General features: G+C 54.8%; 1 protein-coding gene across 3 annotated transcripts in view; it reads right to left on the bottom strand.

Moving 5' to 3' along the window:
• The window catches only part of ARHGAP22 (Rho GTPase activating protein 22), a 166,002-nt gene that overhangs the window by 110,020 nt on the left and 39,681 nt on the right, over nucleotides 1-16,301 (bottom strand). For all 3 annotated transcript variants that reach the window (XM_012651263.1, XM_012651262.1, XM_012651265.1), the window contains exon 2: nucleotides 5,993-6,192. In XM_012651263.1, the coding sequence (XP_012506717.1) occupies nucleotides 5,993-6,192 (200 nt within the window). The remainder of the gene's footprint in view (nucleotides 1-5,992; nucleotides 6,193-16,301) is intronic.

Below are 16,301 nucleotides of genomic sequence, written 5' to 3'. Positions count from 1 at the left end.
CCTGCCCCCGGCCTGGCATCCTCTGGCCCCTGCCTGTGCTGGTGCAGGATGACCTCCCTCCTGGAGCTCTGACGGCCACGTGTCACCTCCCCAAACTTCACTGACCCCAACACTGCCAGCGGAGTGTGGATCCAGCTCCCGGGTATGGCACCCAAGCCCCTCCACATCTGGCTTCTGGTCCCACGGGTGCAGTTTGTGTTCTGCCCTGACGATGCAGGCTGAGCCTCATGCCCTGTACTTCAAGACTCCAGGCTCCTCCTGGGGTGTGGGCTGCCGGACTCACACCGCCACGGATCTGCCACCCTGTCCCTGGGTCCCTTTCAAACGTGTCTTCCGAGCACCCCTGCAGGGGCCAAGGGGGACTCAGCCACCCGTCTAGAAGTGAGAGTCCTCGCCCGGCCCCTCCCCACCCCTTTCTGGTTATCTGAAGAACCCTCTAGGGCTGTGGCTCTGTTGCATTCCTTTTTGGTTTTAATTTTTCCTTTCTTGTTTAAATTTTAAAAATATTTTAAAATACAGACTTGAGTGAATATAGACTCACGCTGAGAAATTAACAGGACACACAAAAGGCTCGAGTTGACTTTACCACCACTCTGCTCTCCAGCCCCCCACACCCACCCATGGCTCGGATCTGTCTTATTTGTGTTCTCAAAATCTCAAAAATAAATTACTTCACTTATTTTAAAAATGAAGTTATACCTGCACACGGCTTAAAGAATCGAATAGTTCTACACAACTTGTTACGAGACAGCCATTTCTTCTTCTGCTACCACCGGCTCAATCTGTGACCCACTCTCTGCTCTCTTAGATGAGGTTTTTTCCTTTCTTTTTCTTTTTTTTTCTTTTTTGATATTTATTCCTAAATAACGTGCTGTCATTACTACTTCTTGATTTTGCATTTTGGGCATTATCTGTGGAACTCCCAGCAAGGAAGCTGAGACTCCGCTTTTACCCGCTCCCCCCCCTGCCTGGCCCACCCACACTCCTTCCTGAAGCTCCACAGCGATTCTGGTTTTATCAGTCAGTGCTCGGTTTATACTCCCCTCCCGGAAGTTCTGTGAGACATTTCTCTAAAGACTCCTTTCCCTTGAGTCCTCTCTTCTCAGTTTCTTCCATTCAGACATTGGGTTCTCTCCCTATTTCCTTCTCTGTTATTTTTCTCTTCTTCCTGGGAGCTTCAGGTTTTTCATCCAATCCTTCTTTTAAAGCTTTTCATTCCTGGTATCTTATTTGTGACTCCTGGGAGCTGGCTTGTCCTCTGACTATTCCACATTCAGTCTCTCTTCGAGGATGTTAGAGTAGTTTTGTATAGAAGTGTTCTTCCCCCGCATAGCTTCTGCTTCCTCCCACTTGCTTTTTGTGTTATTCCTGTTTTTGTCTCTGTCCTTCGTATGAGATTCTTTCCTTAAATGTCTGGCGACCCAGGCCCTTTCCTCCTACTTGGGACCGGTTCCCGAAGGAGCCACTGCGCGGCGTGTGAGCAGGGGACGGGAGCTGTTTCCTTGGTGGGCGTACGGAGGAGGGTTCGCCTGGGCCATTTCACTGGGGAGCCCTAGAAAATTCTTCAGTTTCCTTCCTGGGGGCTGCTCCTGACTGCCGAGCCCTGATGTGGATGAAGGCTAAGGGTTAAGCAACTGTTCTGCAGACAGACTTTCACCTCGCCCTCCTGTTCTCAGCGTGGGACTCCCAGCAAGAATGGGGCCCGTTTCCCAGTCTGAAGTGCCTGCTTCTCACCCTTCCCAGGGAACAGACCTCCAGTCTCACACCCGAGTAGGGGGTGGCCGTCACCTCTGGGCATGAGGTTGTTCGGAAGATCTGAGATCTAACTGCTTTTTAAACTGACTTTCACCCGGTGCTCCTGTTTTTGGGGTCCTCTTTTGTCTGCATTTCCAGAGGTCAGCTCCTGCCAAGTCCTGCGGCTTCGAGAGTTCTGCCTCGCAAACCAGACAGCTCTGCGCTCTCCCTGGTCCAGGCTCGGCCTCTGGCTCTCCTGGGTCGGCTAAACGACCGGCTCCGTCTTTGCCGCCTGCCCCACAGTGTCCAGAGTGCCGCCTGCCCTGCTCCCCCCATCCAGGTGTGCTTACACTTTCAAACACCTCCCTTTAGTGCTGTTTCCTGGCGTTTTGGGACATGGAGGAGCCAAATGTGGTTTTTAAGTCTGACGTCCTTAACTGGAAGTGTGGATTTGAGTTTCGTTTTTCCCATTTACCGGGAACGTCTTACAAACTGTGTGTGTGTCTGATTCCCGTCGTGGATCCCACTCTGTCGGGCACCACACCCTCTCTCTGTGCCATTCTGTTATTCGTTTCTGTTGTTTTTTCTTTTGCATTATTATCAGTGATTGTGTCTCTATGATTTCATATTTTGAACAAATTTTTTTTTTTAAAAAAGAAAACAGTGAGTATTCTTTGTTTCCTTGTTTATGTATTCTTCCAAGCTATGTCATTAGGAGCATAAAAGTTCGTGGCTGCTATGTTTTCTCAAGAGGTTATCTATAATGTTATCTTAAACGTGTCTCTTTGTTCCCTTCTGTTCTTATCACCTTAAATTCTATTTTATTTAATGTTGTTGGATTTTCTTTCCTTTTCCTCGCATTTACTGTCTTATCTTTTTTGTTCGTTCTTTTGTTTTTCAGTCTGTTTTTTCTGCTCTCTTTTTAGACCCATTCTCCCACTGTGTCTTTCCAGAGACAGATGAATCTCACCTGTGCATGTTTGTTGTGACAGCTGAAATGTTCATACCCTCTTTGGCCATATTATTTCTTACCTTTCTCTCTTGTTTGTTCCTTCCCCCCATTTTCTCCCTGTTTGTTGATGGATCACAAGTAATTTGTTACATTTTTTCCTGTCATGTTTTGGAAGTTATGCTTTCTTTCTATTCTGTTGCATTTCTGTTCAAAACCAACAAGCCCACAAACAAAGGACTGAGACAACTGTACTTACAGAGAGTTTGCAAACCATGGACATGGACCAGCCTGATTAGCAAAGAACATGGCAGGAGTGTTCATGGCTCAACATTTCAAGGTTTGAAATCACTAAGGTTCAAAAAGCCTAGAACCCTTTATTAGTGACCCTATATTATTCTACCTGCTGGAAACCCTCGGGGACGTGTCCTGGGAGACTCTGGGGGAACAAGGGCGTGCTCAGGCTGTGTTGTACGGCGCCTTTGCTTGCTCTCCCTGCCTGTGCTGTGTCAGCCACTTCCTCTTTCTCCGCCCTGGGTTTTCCTCACCTCTGTGCTCTCTGTCTGCTGCCCACCGCTGCCAGTGGGAAGGGGAGAGGGGAAGAGACAAGGGCTTTGGAGAGAGAAGCAGGAATGTGGGCTGAGCGCGCCCCTCATCCTGTGCCGTGGGCCCTGGGCAGCGTCAGGGTGGCTGGACGTCTCTCTCCCCGACGACTGCTCTGGTGCGGGCATCCAGCAGGAGGGTGCTGACTGCCTCGGCACTCTGTCACTGTGGACAGTGAGCAGGGCATATTTTTCCAGGAACCAGATATTGAGAATTAGCCCATTACATGTAGTTCATGCAATTAAATAGAAATTTGTGGGGCTTTTTTGCCAGCAGCCCTGCAAGTTTGAGATCATACTGTATAAGCTGAATGAATCAAAATTGACCAACAGTCCCCTTGAGATTGGGAACCTGAGCCAGGGGGCTGCCATAGCAGTCAGGCTTTGCTGGGAAGAGGAAATTAGGGGAAGTTATAATGTCCAAGAGGCTTTGGGAGTGAGTGCCACAAGAGCCCGGGGCGGAGGCTGGCATCTGCTGGGAGATGCTGGCTCCTTTCTGAGAGCTGCCCTACTCTCCGGCAGTGAGTGCCCTGTTCCGGTTTAGGTCGGGCCTGAGGGCTGCTCTGTGTCCAGTCCAGTGGCTGGGGATACCAATGCCTCCGTTTTATTAGTAGCTTCTGCCAGGAACCACTGGGGTCTGGGAAACGCTGCAGGTGAGGGAGAGGAGTGTCTGGTTCAGGAATTCTGGGGATGGAGGTTCCTCATGGAGACAGCTGATGGGGCTCGGGGCTCACCATGAGGAGTATGTGGGGACGCCTGCAGCAGAGGAGGCCCTGTCCATGTGTGGCCTGGGTGTCCTGTGTGTCACTGCACCTGGTCTCACCCGGCACCAGGATACAGTGCCCCCAGCAGGCAGCACTGTGGCCTGGGCCAGGAGGAGGGTGGTAGCAGGGCCCCAGGCAGGGCTTGAACAGGCTGGGGACCCCAGCAACTTTGGTCACTGTCATCAGAATGACAGGTCACCAACAGGTCAGCCAGGAAAGCCAGAACACTGTTGATGGGCGGAGGCTGGTCTGCAACACAAAACACAGAGGCCAGAGGCAAGTGGAGGTGGGCACCCAGGGGCATGGCGCCTGGCCTGGGGCGGGCTGGGGGGCAGGGCCGGTGCAGGGCAGGGCTGGGGGAGCTGCAGGCTCGGATTTAAGTGCCCAGTGTGCCAGGCTTTGCACGCGGTTATGTATATGCTGGACGATTTAACCCCTAGTGCCTCCCTGTGACGGAAGTAATATTGTCTCCATTCGACGAATGACAAAACCTACAGTGACGTTATCAAGTAACTGCCCCAAGCCACACAGCCAGCGGGCTCGGTTGACTTCAGACCTCTCTGACTCAGAGTTCCTATCTGTTTAACTTGACCTCTCCCCCTCCTTACAAAACCACGGAGGCCAGGCAGCAGCAGCGTTTTTTAAACTTTAGCTTAGCCCCACCTTCATGATTTTGGTCGTGCCCACCTTTCGTCTGTGCTTTATTTGTGTAAAAGTTTTTCTTAAGCAGTTTCACTTTTTATTTATTTTTATTGTGGTAAAATGTGTATAAGACAAAGTTTACTGCTGTAACCCTTTTTAAGTATACGGTTCAGTGGTCTTAGGTACGCCGACGTCCTTGGGGACCCCTTGTTTTTACTGCGGCGGGGCTTTTTTCGGAAGGAAAAGTTAAGGTTGGGGCTTTTTTTGCGGGGTTCCTTTTGTTGGTTGGGGGCGGGTTGCTTTCCCACGCGCCGAGGTGAGCTTTGGCATGAACAGCGTGGGGGCAGGAAGGTGTTAACGCGCAGACAGTTCCTGTGCACTGAAGGCTCTGAGATGAGGCCAGCTCCCCTCTCCACCCTGTCCCCATAATTGTTCTAAAAGAAGGATCACAAGTGTGGGAGATGCATTAGAGACACGCTCCCAGGGTTGACGCTTCGTCCTCGACGTGCTCAGAAGGATGGAAAGAAGAGAGAAAGGGACATTCTGTCGCGCCCAAGCCCCTCCTCACACCTTACCCATTTCCGCGTACCCTCTCTGCGCCTACCCTGCCGGACACCTGCGATGCGCACGAGGCCCCGCCCTCCCGGCTGCTGACTCCCGTCTGATCCAGCGCCTGGACCAAGAGCTGCCTTTGGAACAAGTCCTCTAAGGTCCTTTCCCCATTTTCCCCCAAGAGATAGCCCTTCTCTCCCTGAAACCCATTCCGGGGACTGGCTTGCCCAGGTGCTGCCGGGCGGCTGTCTGGGTGGCCACACGCAGGGCACGTCAGCACAGCGTTTGCCTGGCGCAGCGCGACCGGCCCATGCCGTGGGGATGAGCGACCGGTTGCTCGGAGCGTGTGCGCTCAGGGCGGTGCGCGTGGAAGGCAGGCCTCTGAGGCGCCCGAGGTGGGTCTCCCAGGGCCGGTGGGAAGCGGAAGCCGGTGCGAGCCCTGCTGGAGGCAGCAGACACGGGCTTCGCGGTCTGAGGCTGGATTTGCCGGGGGACCCATTTTCCTGCACGATGAAAGTGACGAAATGTGTGCACGTGTGTCCTTCTGGGAAGCCCCAAGGAGCTGCAAAGACCCCGGGTCAAGAGTCGTTTCCCTAAGCTGCGCGGGAACGCTCTCTACTGGCATCGCAAGGAAGGTTTCCAGTCCGGGAGTTGCGGGCGTGTTTCAGTAAACGAGCTGTGACACTGGGGACGTGGGCACAGTCCACCTTCCCGTGGGGCCCGTGGGACACAGCACGCGCGACTCTCACCTGCGGCTTGGTCTCCTCTTTGTCCTTGTAGTAGAAAAGGTGCTCCCCGCGCAGCACGAACCAGCGCTGCTGCCAGTTTTTCATGATGCTCCTCTGCTTCCTCAGCCAGCCGGCCTTCAGCACGGGGCCGGCGCCGTGGGGACACGGCGGCCGCCCGGGGCTCCGGCTCTGCTCCCCCATCACCAGGCTTTTGGAGCGGGCTGCAAGCCAAGACACACACCGTGAGCGTGGAGACGGGCACGCCTGCTGTCAGTCCTTGCCCTGCCCTGGGGCGCCAGCTGCCCTGCGGCTGACGCAGGAGTGTAAGCGCACTGGGCCTATGTCCCCCTGGGCTTGAGGGGGCGTGGGCTGGAGCCCCTCAGCAGCAGCGGTGAGGTGACCCACCCAAGGTGGGGGGACACAGCCTGCCTGCCTGAGGGGTTTCTGCTCTGTCTCTGGCTCCTGGGATCTCCATTTCTCCAGGTTTTTCCATCCATGGAGCCATCCACCCATCCAGCTGTTCAGCGATCTGTTTGTTTACTGATTCAGTCACTGTTAATATTGACTACCTACTCTATGCCAGGAACTGTTGCCGTTTTCCAGGGCAAAAAGCAGTGAAATAAGAAACAGATGAAAATCCGGGTCCTCCTAGCTCTCACATTCTGACAGGTTCTGTTCCTCAGGTCCAGAGGAAGCTGGTCCCATCCAGACCCCCTCCCTGGTTTCTGCTTGGCCCTTGTCCTCTGGGGGAGTCAGACCCCCCAACGCCTCCTTGTTGCTGCCCTGGGACCATCCCGCAGTGTGTGCCTGGACAGCCTCTACTTCAGCTGTTTACGGTGACTTGTTGGTGGCTCCCTGGGGGACATGGGGCCAGCAGTCCTACCTCTGAGTGTCCTGAGCCCTGCTGGGCCCTTTCTCCCTCCAGCTGACATTGCCGAGCGACACCCTGCCAGGGCTGGCACAGCCCTCCACAGAGATGACTGAGTTCTCGTCCCTCCGCCCCACCCCTCCCCTCTGTGCTTCCCACCCTTCTCTCTCCTTTGTCCCTGGGGAGGCTCCTCTCCTCCTGGTGGCCAGTAATGAGGACATTGCTACAGTGGTCACTAGGAGGGGTCATCTGGGACTCTGGAGGAACAATTCTGAGTTTAAACGTAATCATATTTGTAATTCTTAGACCACAGATCCTAACTTCTGATTGGAATGCACGGTCCCTGTGACCCATGGTTCTTGCACTGTACCTGTGATTCTGCATGTGTGTGTGTGTAAGCACCTCCTGCTACACCAGTGACTGCAGTTCCTAAGTCTGTCCTCCCCTCCGCCCACACTGTCCCACTAGCTTGGACCTTTCTTCCATTCCTCACCCAGCCAACCCTCAGCCATGGCTGCATGGAGAGCTCCTACTCATCCTTCAAGATCCAGCTCAAGTGACACCTCCTCCATGCGACCTTCCTTCTGAATCTCTCTGGACGGTCATTCCCCCACCGCCCAGGACACAGGGCCCAAGGCTGGTAATTATCTGTGTGGTCGCCTTTCTGCCCTCTAGACTGAGAGGTGGGATTGGGAGGGAGTGGCGTCTTACCAGCTCTGCACGTGTGTCCCTCGTCAGCGTTCGGGCAGGGAATGGATGTAAGGCATGGCGGCCAAACATCATAGGGTACTTAAGGATGCCCTTATTTTTAGGCATGTTTATATCTTGACATGACATTAAGTGTAACATGACACTCAGATGGCATCTGGGGACACCTTATAGCCTGGTGGTTCCCAGCTCTGCCTCGAGTGTCATGCGGCCCCGAGTGTAATCCTGAATCTACCCTTCTGACATGGGCCCCTGCTCTGGAAGGGTCTACTCATGGACAGCAGCAAGGCTCACTGGTTGCATCATCTCTTCTCTCTGGCACCCAGGTAGCCATGACGGCTCTGTGGGTACCACCAGCCACACAGGTGGGGCCATGAGGTCCTCACCCGCTCAGCCGTGATTCCCCGCTGCCAGCCCTCTGCTGTTAGTGAGGTTGGTATGGAATGTGCCAGCCTCGCCTCGGCCGTGTTTGGCCTAGAGAGGAAGTGGGCTGTTTCCGGGCTCGCCCCGGCACACTGAAGCGGGGTTGGCGATCCCTGAGGGAGGTGGGTTTGTTTCAGAGACTAAAGGGAAGCAAACCAGGGAGTCATGTGGGTTGCACAGCCAGCTCCTTCCGGGCAGCCTGGCACACCCTGAACTGGGGTTGAGCTTCACTCGATCTTGTGTTTAGACTGATCTGCACTTTTGTTCCCATCTCTCTGCTGGGCCTGGTCCCTGTGCCCACGTTTAGAGTGTGCGTCTCTCCTTTATTTCTGTGGCTGTTTATCCCCGCGACTGATATACCACCCATTACCTAGACAGTCCCACATTGCTGGGCATTCACATTCTTTCCAATGCTAGTGAGTTAGTTGAAGAGGCAATGGGGCCCAGTTGAAGAAATATAGGCTTTGGACTAAGGCTTGGGTTGGGATATTGCCAGCTCTGTGAACTCTTTGGGCCTCAGTCTGCCGATCAGCAAACTGGGCCCATACAGGACAGCCATACCTCACTCTGCAGGGTCAGCTAGAGGAAGGGAGACAGCCACGTCTGGCAGCGTGCTCCGCACACACGAGGTGTCCAGTCACTGGCTACCGTGGCAATGATGGTTGGGATGATGGACATGGTGCAGTAGGCGCCTCCATGCAGAATTTGTTTCCTGAAGCCGGGCTCCCAGCAGTGCGCTTGGGGGGCAGAGGGGTTGGACAATCTATGGCCCCTGTCTCTCTAGGTGTCATTACACCTCGCCTTCTAAAGACGGTGTGTGGCTGTGTCACACTACACAATTACACTGGTGTGTCTTTCTCCATAGCCACCAACACAAATATTATAATTTGCATATTCCTGCCTGCACGATTGAGTAGGTATAAAATGGCAAGTAGCTATTGTCTTAGCTCATCCCTTTTGGATTTGGATTATGAATCAGGTGGAACACCTTTGCATAGGCTTCCGCTGACTGTGAAAGGTCTGCTTGCTCCCTTTGCCCATTTGACTGATGGCCCCCTGGCGGGAGGAGTCGCTGGAGTCCCGGAGGTCCACAGTCACTCCGGCCCCCTTCCCCTGTCCACAGCAGCCTCCGTCCTTCCCTACAAGTCTTCCTGCAGCCCCAGAAAGCCTGCCCTTCCATTTCCAGGCGCCCGAAGCACCTCGTCCCGGGTCTGTGCAGCCCCTCTGCCAACTCAGCAGCCCTGTGTGGAGGACACAGACTAGCAAGAAATGCCCTGCCAGGCAAGGCAGGTGGTAATTGTGCCCGATGGGACCCAGCGGCATCAAGGGGCCTTTCTGCTGCCCCTCCCCCTCCCCCTCCGTTCCCTCCCCCTGTCTCAAGCCATCTGGAGGCTGGAGCAAGGCTGGACTCAGCAGGCACTTGCTGACCCTTTCCAGTCCGGGCTGTGGCAGGCCCTGGGGATGCGGAGATGGTGCCCGTGATGAGACAAGGGTTACCTACCAGGACTCCAGTTTTCTGGTGGAATCTGGCATAGGATTGAGGGGGGGTGAGGGGACAGGTGCGTCCCTTCAGGTACTGAGTTTTCTTCTATGCGTCTCAATTTGCTCATCTCTAAAATTCCTTTAATGGGTTAAGAATCTCTAGTAAAACGAAGTTGCCAGTGTCTGTGCTTTTGTTTTATGATTGGCTGAGATTGCTAACATGGGACTCGGCAGGCAGCGGTGCCCCTCTGGGTGAGGATTCTCTGGAGCTGGTGGGTGAGCGCATGTCTCCACGGTCTAGTCTCAAATTCTCCTTTTCCTCTCCTCAGGGAATCTGCAAGGGCTGCTGAGAACCTTCTGTTCTTCCACAGATGTTTGTGGAGCACCCTCTGGGGTCTTCAGTGGGGACTGAAGTCATGGAATATTCCAGGGCTACATTCCTGGTTCCGTCTCTTATCTTCTAGTACAACAGGGCCTGAAGCTGGCTCGTTCCATGAGTCATGAGTGCTGCTAGGAGCAAGAATGCACCCACCCTTCCTTCCACACCCCTGACAGCATCCCACATGGGGCTGGCATATGTTAGGGGCTCAAAAAACCTTGGTGACTCATCAGTGCAGCTGGACTCACTTGAGTGCCACTGAGCCTTTTGTCCTGGGGCTGGGCACTGTCTGTGGAGGTGCTCACTTTCCGGGTGTGTCCGCCCCAGGAAGGCTGAGCACCCTGGGCACAGGACCGTGGCTGCTGGACCTGGCAGAGGGCAGGAGCCTACACACTTGTACAATCAGTGACTGTGTGGCTGACTGTGGGACTGGCCTCAACGAGGCAAGACAAAGAAGGTGGGTGCATTCTGTGCCCTCATGCCCTGGACACGAGCCGTCCTGCAAGCGGCAGGTAAGGAGAGAGCTGGCCAGAGAGCACGTCCACTGGGGAGAGGGCGCTGGGCTCCTCCTTAGGCAGGAAGCTGGGGCTGGTCTCCATTTCAGCAGATGCAGGCACCCCTGAGGGTCCCACCTGCAAAGGCCCCCTCCAGCCCCTCCCCCAGGAGGCACTTCTTGCAAATGCTACTTAAGCTGCCAAGCAGCCCTGGTTTTTCCCCAGCTGATCAATCGCACAGATATTACTTATAAGGCCAATTGAGGTGCTTGAAAGGAAAATAATCATTGCTATGATTTATTAATAATCACTGTTGCTGTCCTCAGCACTTCCTTTAATCAATTTATTAGGTTCTGTAAATATTTAAACCAAGCTTCAAGTCAAAGAGCTCTGGCATTCGCAGGCTCCAGAACGGACTCCAGTTTCTGGAGCGGCCCCGGGGGCAGGCCCAGGGCAAGCAAGGGGGTGCCCTTCACCCTCCTAAAGTCAGGGCTCTTCTGCTCACGAGCACGACCATTCATTCATTCATTCCCAATCTATGGCACTCCTCCAGGGACCGAGCAGAATCCTGCGTTGAGGGTATTCCCACGAGAAGTTCCCAGTGTAGTGGGGAAAGAAATCATAACACCACGCTGGGATGAAAGAGCCACAGGCCACGCGAGAGAGGCAAAGGCTGCAGATGCTGAAACGCAGGTGCAGACCTTTCTGCTGTAGACCTCTGCAAAGCCACCGGGAGAGGGAGCACCCAGCCGGGCCCTGAAGGATGACCAGATGCGGGTTGACCTCAGGGAGGTGGGGCTCAGATTTCAGAGGGAGGAAGCAGCGTGGCATTTGCCATCTCTCGGCTCGCTTGCGTGCATGTGCTGTGTGGATGCTGCCACCTCTGGTCGCTGAAAGCGGGTCTTGAGAGGGCCCATACACGCACCTCTCCTTCCTCACCCCCCAGTCCCTCCCAAGCCCTTGCATTAGGAGATTTTGGCTTTTCCTGATATTGCTCTGACCAAATCCAACAGCCTGGTTCTGGTTCTCAGCCTCCGAGACCCTGTGGTGTCTCAGACACTATTGCTCACCCTATCCTTCTGGAAGCTCCTCCCCACCACAACTGCGCATGTGTGTGCCTGGAAGCTCCTCCCCCACCTCGACTGCGCATGTGTATGCCCGTCTCTCACTGCCTGCCCAGCATGCTCTGGCCTTGACTTCCTCTGTCCTCCCAACGTCCTGCTGTCACCCGGGGCTGTCCCACACACTTCTATTCCAGCACGAATCCCAGGTCTTTATTTCTGCCTGGATCTTGCTCAGGAACGTCAGACTCACGTGTCAAACCACCTGCAGGACACCCCGCAGGGATGTCCCATGGTTCTCTGGGCCAATGTCCAAGTTCAGCATGTGCACCGTCTCTCCCAAACCTGCTGCTTCTCACTCTCAGCCAGGGCTCCACGACCAACCATTCTGAAAAGCTTGGAGTTGCTCTGACAAATCCCTCCCTCTCAAGCTCTAGAGTCAATTAGTCTGCAAATCTGAAGATTCTCGGTTGGCACTCTGCTTCCTTTTCATCGCCCCTTTACTGAATCAATTCGCATATAACCGTCCCTGGCCTGGGCTCCTTCCTCACTCCCAGCTCCTGGCCTCCCTGGATTTTCCAGAATCGATAGGCAGCTGCCAGGGCATCTTCCTGCACACACATCTGAAAATCTCACTCCTTTCTCAAGTAGTTACGGTATTTACTGTGCCCAGAGTAAAGGCCAGCCCCAGCCTGGCAGTCACACCCTCTCACAGCACAGTGCCATCCACTGTGACCACAACCGCACCCTCTGCCCAAGCATCTCTGCCAGCGGAAAACCCACCCTGAGGCTGGGCCTGCTCCCAGCCGCCGCCACCTCTGTCCTGAATTGCAGCCGCAGCCTCTTCTCGACAGGGCAGCCAGCGGGCTCTCACACACCGCAGGTAGGTCGTGCTGTGCCCCGTGCAAACCTCGCAGGATGCCTGGGCTCCTGCAGAGTAGGAGTCGGAGACATCACTACGGCCCATGAGGGTCCTGGGGACGCCGCCCTCCCCTGTCCTCCCCTGTCTTGGCCAGACCGGCCTCTGTTGTGCCTGCCTGCTGCCCTCTGCCGGCTGTGCCCTCCCGACCCCTTAGGGCCATCCCCTCGGCCCTTTGCTCTTTACTCAAACGCCATTTCCCAACGCCACTGCTCCTGACCACGCTTTAAAAAATGTATTCCCTGCCCCTCCCATCTCCCGCTCCTGCTTTCCTTTACCATTGACTTGAACTCTATTACAGGAGTGGAAGAAAGCAAGCTGCAGAACAATATTCGAAATGCAAAACTGCAGTCGGCACCCCTTATTCACACGGTCACACTCTAAGACCCCAGTTATGCCTGAAACAGGGAGAGCACCGAACCTCACAGACACTATGTTTTTCCTATACATACATACATAGCTGTGATGAAATTTAATTTGTAAATTGGGCACAGTACTCTTGCCCCTTGAGGCCATTATTAAATAGAATAAGGATTACTCGGACACAGGCCCTGCGATACCTCGACAGGGCTACCAAGTGACTAATGGGTGAGGCATAGACCGCGTGGAGACACCGGACAGAGTGACGATTAACATCCTAGGTGAATGAAAAGGAGGGCATGAGATTTCAACCTGCTACTCAGCACAGCCTGCAATTTAAAACTTATGAATTATTTATTTCTGGAATTTTCCATTTAATATTTTCCAACTAGGGTTGAACAAGGTAACCGAAACCGAGGAAAGTGAAGCTGTGGATATGGGGGGACTACTGTATATGGGAAGGGAAGAAAAGCACGAATCCCAAACAAAAGGCATCACAACGTGCTGTATTTCCTGTGGGCGCAGGCATTTGTGTAAAGTGGGGTGTGGGAAGGAGCGTACCCACCTAGAACAGTGGCTACGTTCCTGAAAGAGAGCGTGGAGCTATGATATTGTACATTTCATAAAGGGAATGAACTTGTGTGCTGCTTATGTAAATTACAATTAAAAATTTTCAATGAAAGAGCTTATTTGGAATGAAGCTGGATCCTCTTATGGAGATAGCAGTTAAAGGATCACTAATTTGATAAAAGTTTATGAGTTTTTATCTGTCGGGCACCACACTAGGCTCTGGACTACAACAACAGGGAGGAAGGACAGAGCTCTGCCTGCCGGGAGCTCCCAGGCTTGGGGGAGAGACTAGCATCAAACAAAGCAGCACTCAGCAAACCCGCGACGGTGCTCTGACAGAAGCTGGTCCTCTCCCATTTGCGGCCCTGCTGTGGGACCACATCGGGGCTGTGAGTGAGCACGCCGGCTCCCTCTGTGCAGGTGAGCCTGGGTCAGCTCCAGCCTGTCTCGCACTGACCAGGGGCTGGGCGAGTGTGTGCAGGTCACTCACGCTCTCAGCAGTGCAGCCACAAGAGCACCTGGCAGCTGCCGAAGCTTAGAAATGGCTCTCGGAACGCATCAGAGACATTTACATAGTGGGTCAGAGCTCTTGGATCCCTTCTCCTGTGGTTACACCTCCTCTCCCCTTCATGGTGCTTGACTTCCCACAGTCCACCTACTAGTAGGTTTCGGGTGATGGCCTTTGGGCTACTGGAGCCTGCTGTGCCCACACTGGGAGAACTGGGGGGGAGTGTGGGAGTTTGAAAGCTCCCCCAACTTGGTTTCTAGTTGGGTGAAGAGTTGGGCTCTGGCTGAGATGTCCCTTTGCTGGGCTCTGTGCCCCGGCTTGGCTCCCTTCCCTTCCCTGTCCTCCTCCCCGACCTCTCACTGGTGTCCCCTAAGAGCCCCTCTTTAACGAGTTACTGCATGTGAATCCTCATCCCAGGATCTACTTTGGAGACCCCCACTGAACACGTTTGGTTGTTTCCAGGACCTTCTCCAGCAGCTGCTGTGGCGTGAGCTCTGGGGACGCTCAGTGGGGCAGGTGCCCTGCAGGGGGCCGCGGTGTTTTCCACCCGCAGCTCTGTCAGTGAAGCCCGAGAGCGAGGCGAAGTGGCTGCAGGAGGACTACAACACGACTGATTTATAAAAGTCGATGGGATTTAAGCCTGGCTGGGGATAGCAAGATGGACCTCAGAGCTGAATTGATTTAAAGGGTCAGTATTGAGGCTGAAAGATTGATTGAGCAGAGAGGGGTGAGGTCACGGAAGCAGCACTCTGGAGGGCGAGGACGAGATGGTTTCATGAAGTTAATGCAATCTGTAGCCAGGGGCAAAAGGGGCCCCTGCGAGGGTCCCGCACTGTCCTGGGAGAGCTGCAGAGCCTCGGGCGATTTACGGCTCCACGGGTCCTGAGTGCCCCCGCATTATTTTTCTTGAACTTGTTACTTAGCATTCTTCCTGGGCTCCATCTGGCCGTCCGTTCTTCCCTGGGTCCCCGTCTGAGGGGTCTGGAGAACGGGCCAGGCCCTCCTAATGGGCGTCACTGCAGGGCCTGCAGGATTAAAGAAGACCTGGTGCTCAACTCGCCCCCGCCCCACAGCGGTGAGGAAGCCTGGAGAGACTGGATTTTTTCATAATGACTATTTTGATGATTTTTTAAAAAAATCAATATAAAAGATCACATTCTTAAAAGTTATTTCAATCAGCTCTTCCTGGGTCTGCCTCCTGGCTCATTTGGGGCTGGTTTTTGGCCAGGGGGTGGGGGAGGTTGGGAGACACCTGAAGTGTTTGTTCTTTACTTCCACGCAGAGTGCACCCCCAGATTCAACTGGAGCTGGCGTTTGTCTTTGAGTTTATGGGGTCTCCTGCGTGTCCACTGCGAGAGCTGCTCGGGTGTGGAGGCGAAGGACACACCTGCCCTGGCGGAGCCAAGGGGAAGACAGGTGTATACAAAGGGCGGGGAGCGTGAGGGCAGCAGGGAGGCAGGTCTGGAGGCTGGGAGGGAGGCTGGGTGAATGAACGAGGCCAGCCCAGCAGGCTGTGCCCAGCAGGGGTCGGCAGACACTGAGGGTGAGAGAGTGGGGGGCTCCAACCCAGGAAGTCTGGCTCTATGCCCAGGGCCATACCCCTGCCCTAGATTAGACGCTACCCTGAGCCCCCGCGGACTAACAGAAACCTGTCCTCTGGGCCAGGGCAGCTGCTAGCCCTCCTCTCACCTCTGCTGTCTTCCCACTCTGCGGTTCCCCTTACTGCGGCTCCTTGGAAGAGGCTGTGACCCCTTCTCAGGGTGGAAAGAGCTTTCGCCGCACCCTCAGCCATCAGCGACGCGGGTCTGATGCTGACGCGCCGTGGAAGGCCTCTGTGAGCCACGTGGCACCGCCCTCCAAAACCACACAAATCGTGCCGGTCCCCCACGAGCTGTCTGGGCCACACCTCTGCACTTGCGTGTCGCTTCCCTTTGCCTGGACCGCCTTCCCGCCTGCCCAGCATCCCCGACGCACCCTCGCAGCGCCCGAGCAGGTGCTTCCCGAGGTCTGCTGTCAAAGCGCAGCGACTGACCTCCGCCCCTCGCGCCACCGGGCCGCGCACGTGCCTCTGGCCGGACGCGCACCTCTCGCGCCGCCGGGCTCGTGAGCTCAGACGTGGAGGGCGCCTCGCTCCGTTTATGAACGCGAGACAGGAGTCCTCAAGTTCAGAGAAGGTGACAAATGATCAAATCTCAGAGCCCTGTGCCTCTGTCGGTGATCCTCTTGGTTGGGAAGAAATCTGCCCGCGTGACTTCTCCCACCCTCAGCCTGTTTCCACACATGACAAAGTTAAGGGCGCGTGATCACGGGTTCCGTGCAGGTAATCAGAGAAGCAGCACACAGGAGGCTCGAAACACCAAACTGCAGTTTTCCTACTTTTCCTGCTGGGCGGGGGGTGAGGAGAGGCTGTGTGAGGCCCTGGAAGGTTCCTGGGATCTGGAGTCCTGGGCCGGTTAGCCCCTCGCGGCCCTGGGTTTCCACCGGTCAATGGGGCGAATACTCATCCTGCAACTTCCCGACCGTGGGAGGATGGTGTGAACGCACAGCTCGCAAGCGGT

This window comes from Propithecus coquereli, unplaced genomic scaffold (assembly GCF_000956105.1).
Source record: "Propithecus coquereli isolate 6110/MARCELLA unplaced genomic scaffold, Pcoq_1.0 Scaffold351, whole genome shotgun sequence".
NCBI classification, from domain to species: domain Eukaryota; kingdom Metazoa; phylum Chordata; class Mammalia; order Primates; family Indriidae; genus Propithecus; species Propithecus coquereli.
This window is presented reverse-complemented; position numbering and strand designations above follow the sequence as displayed.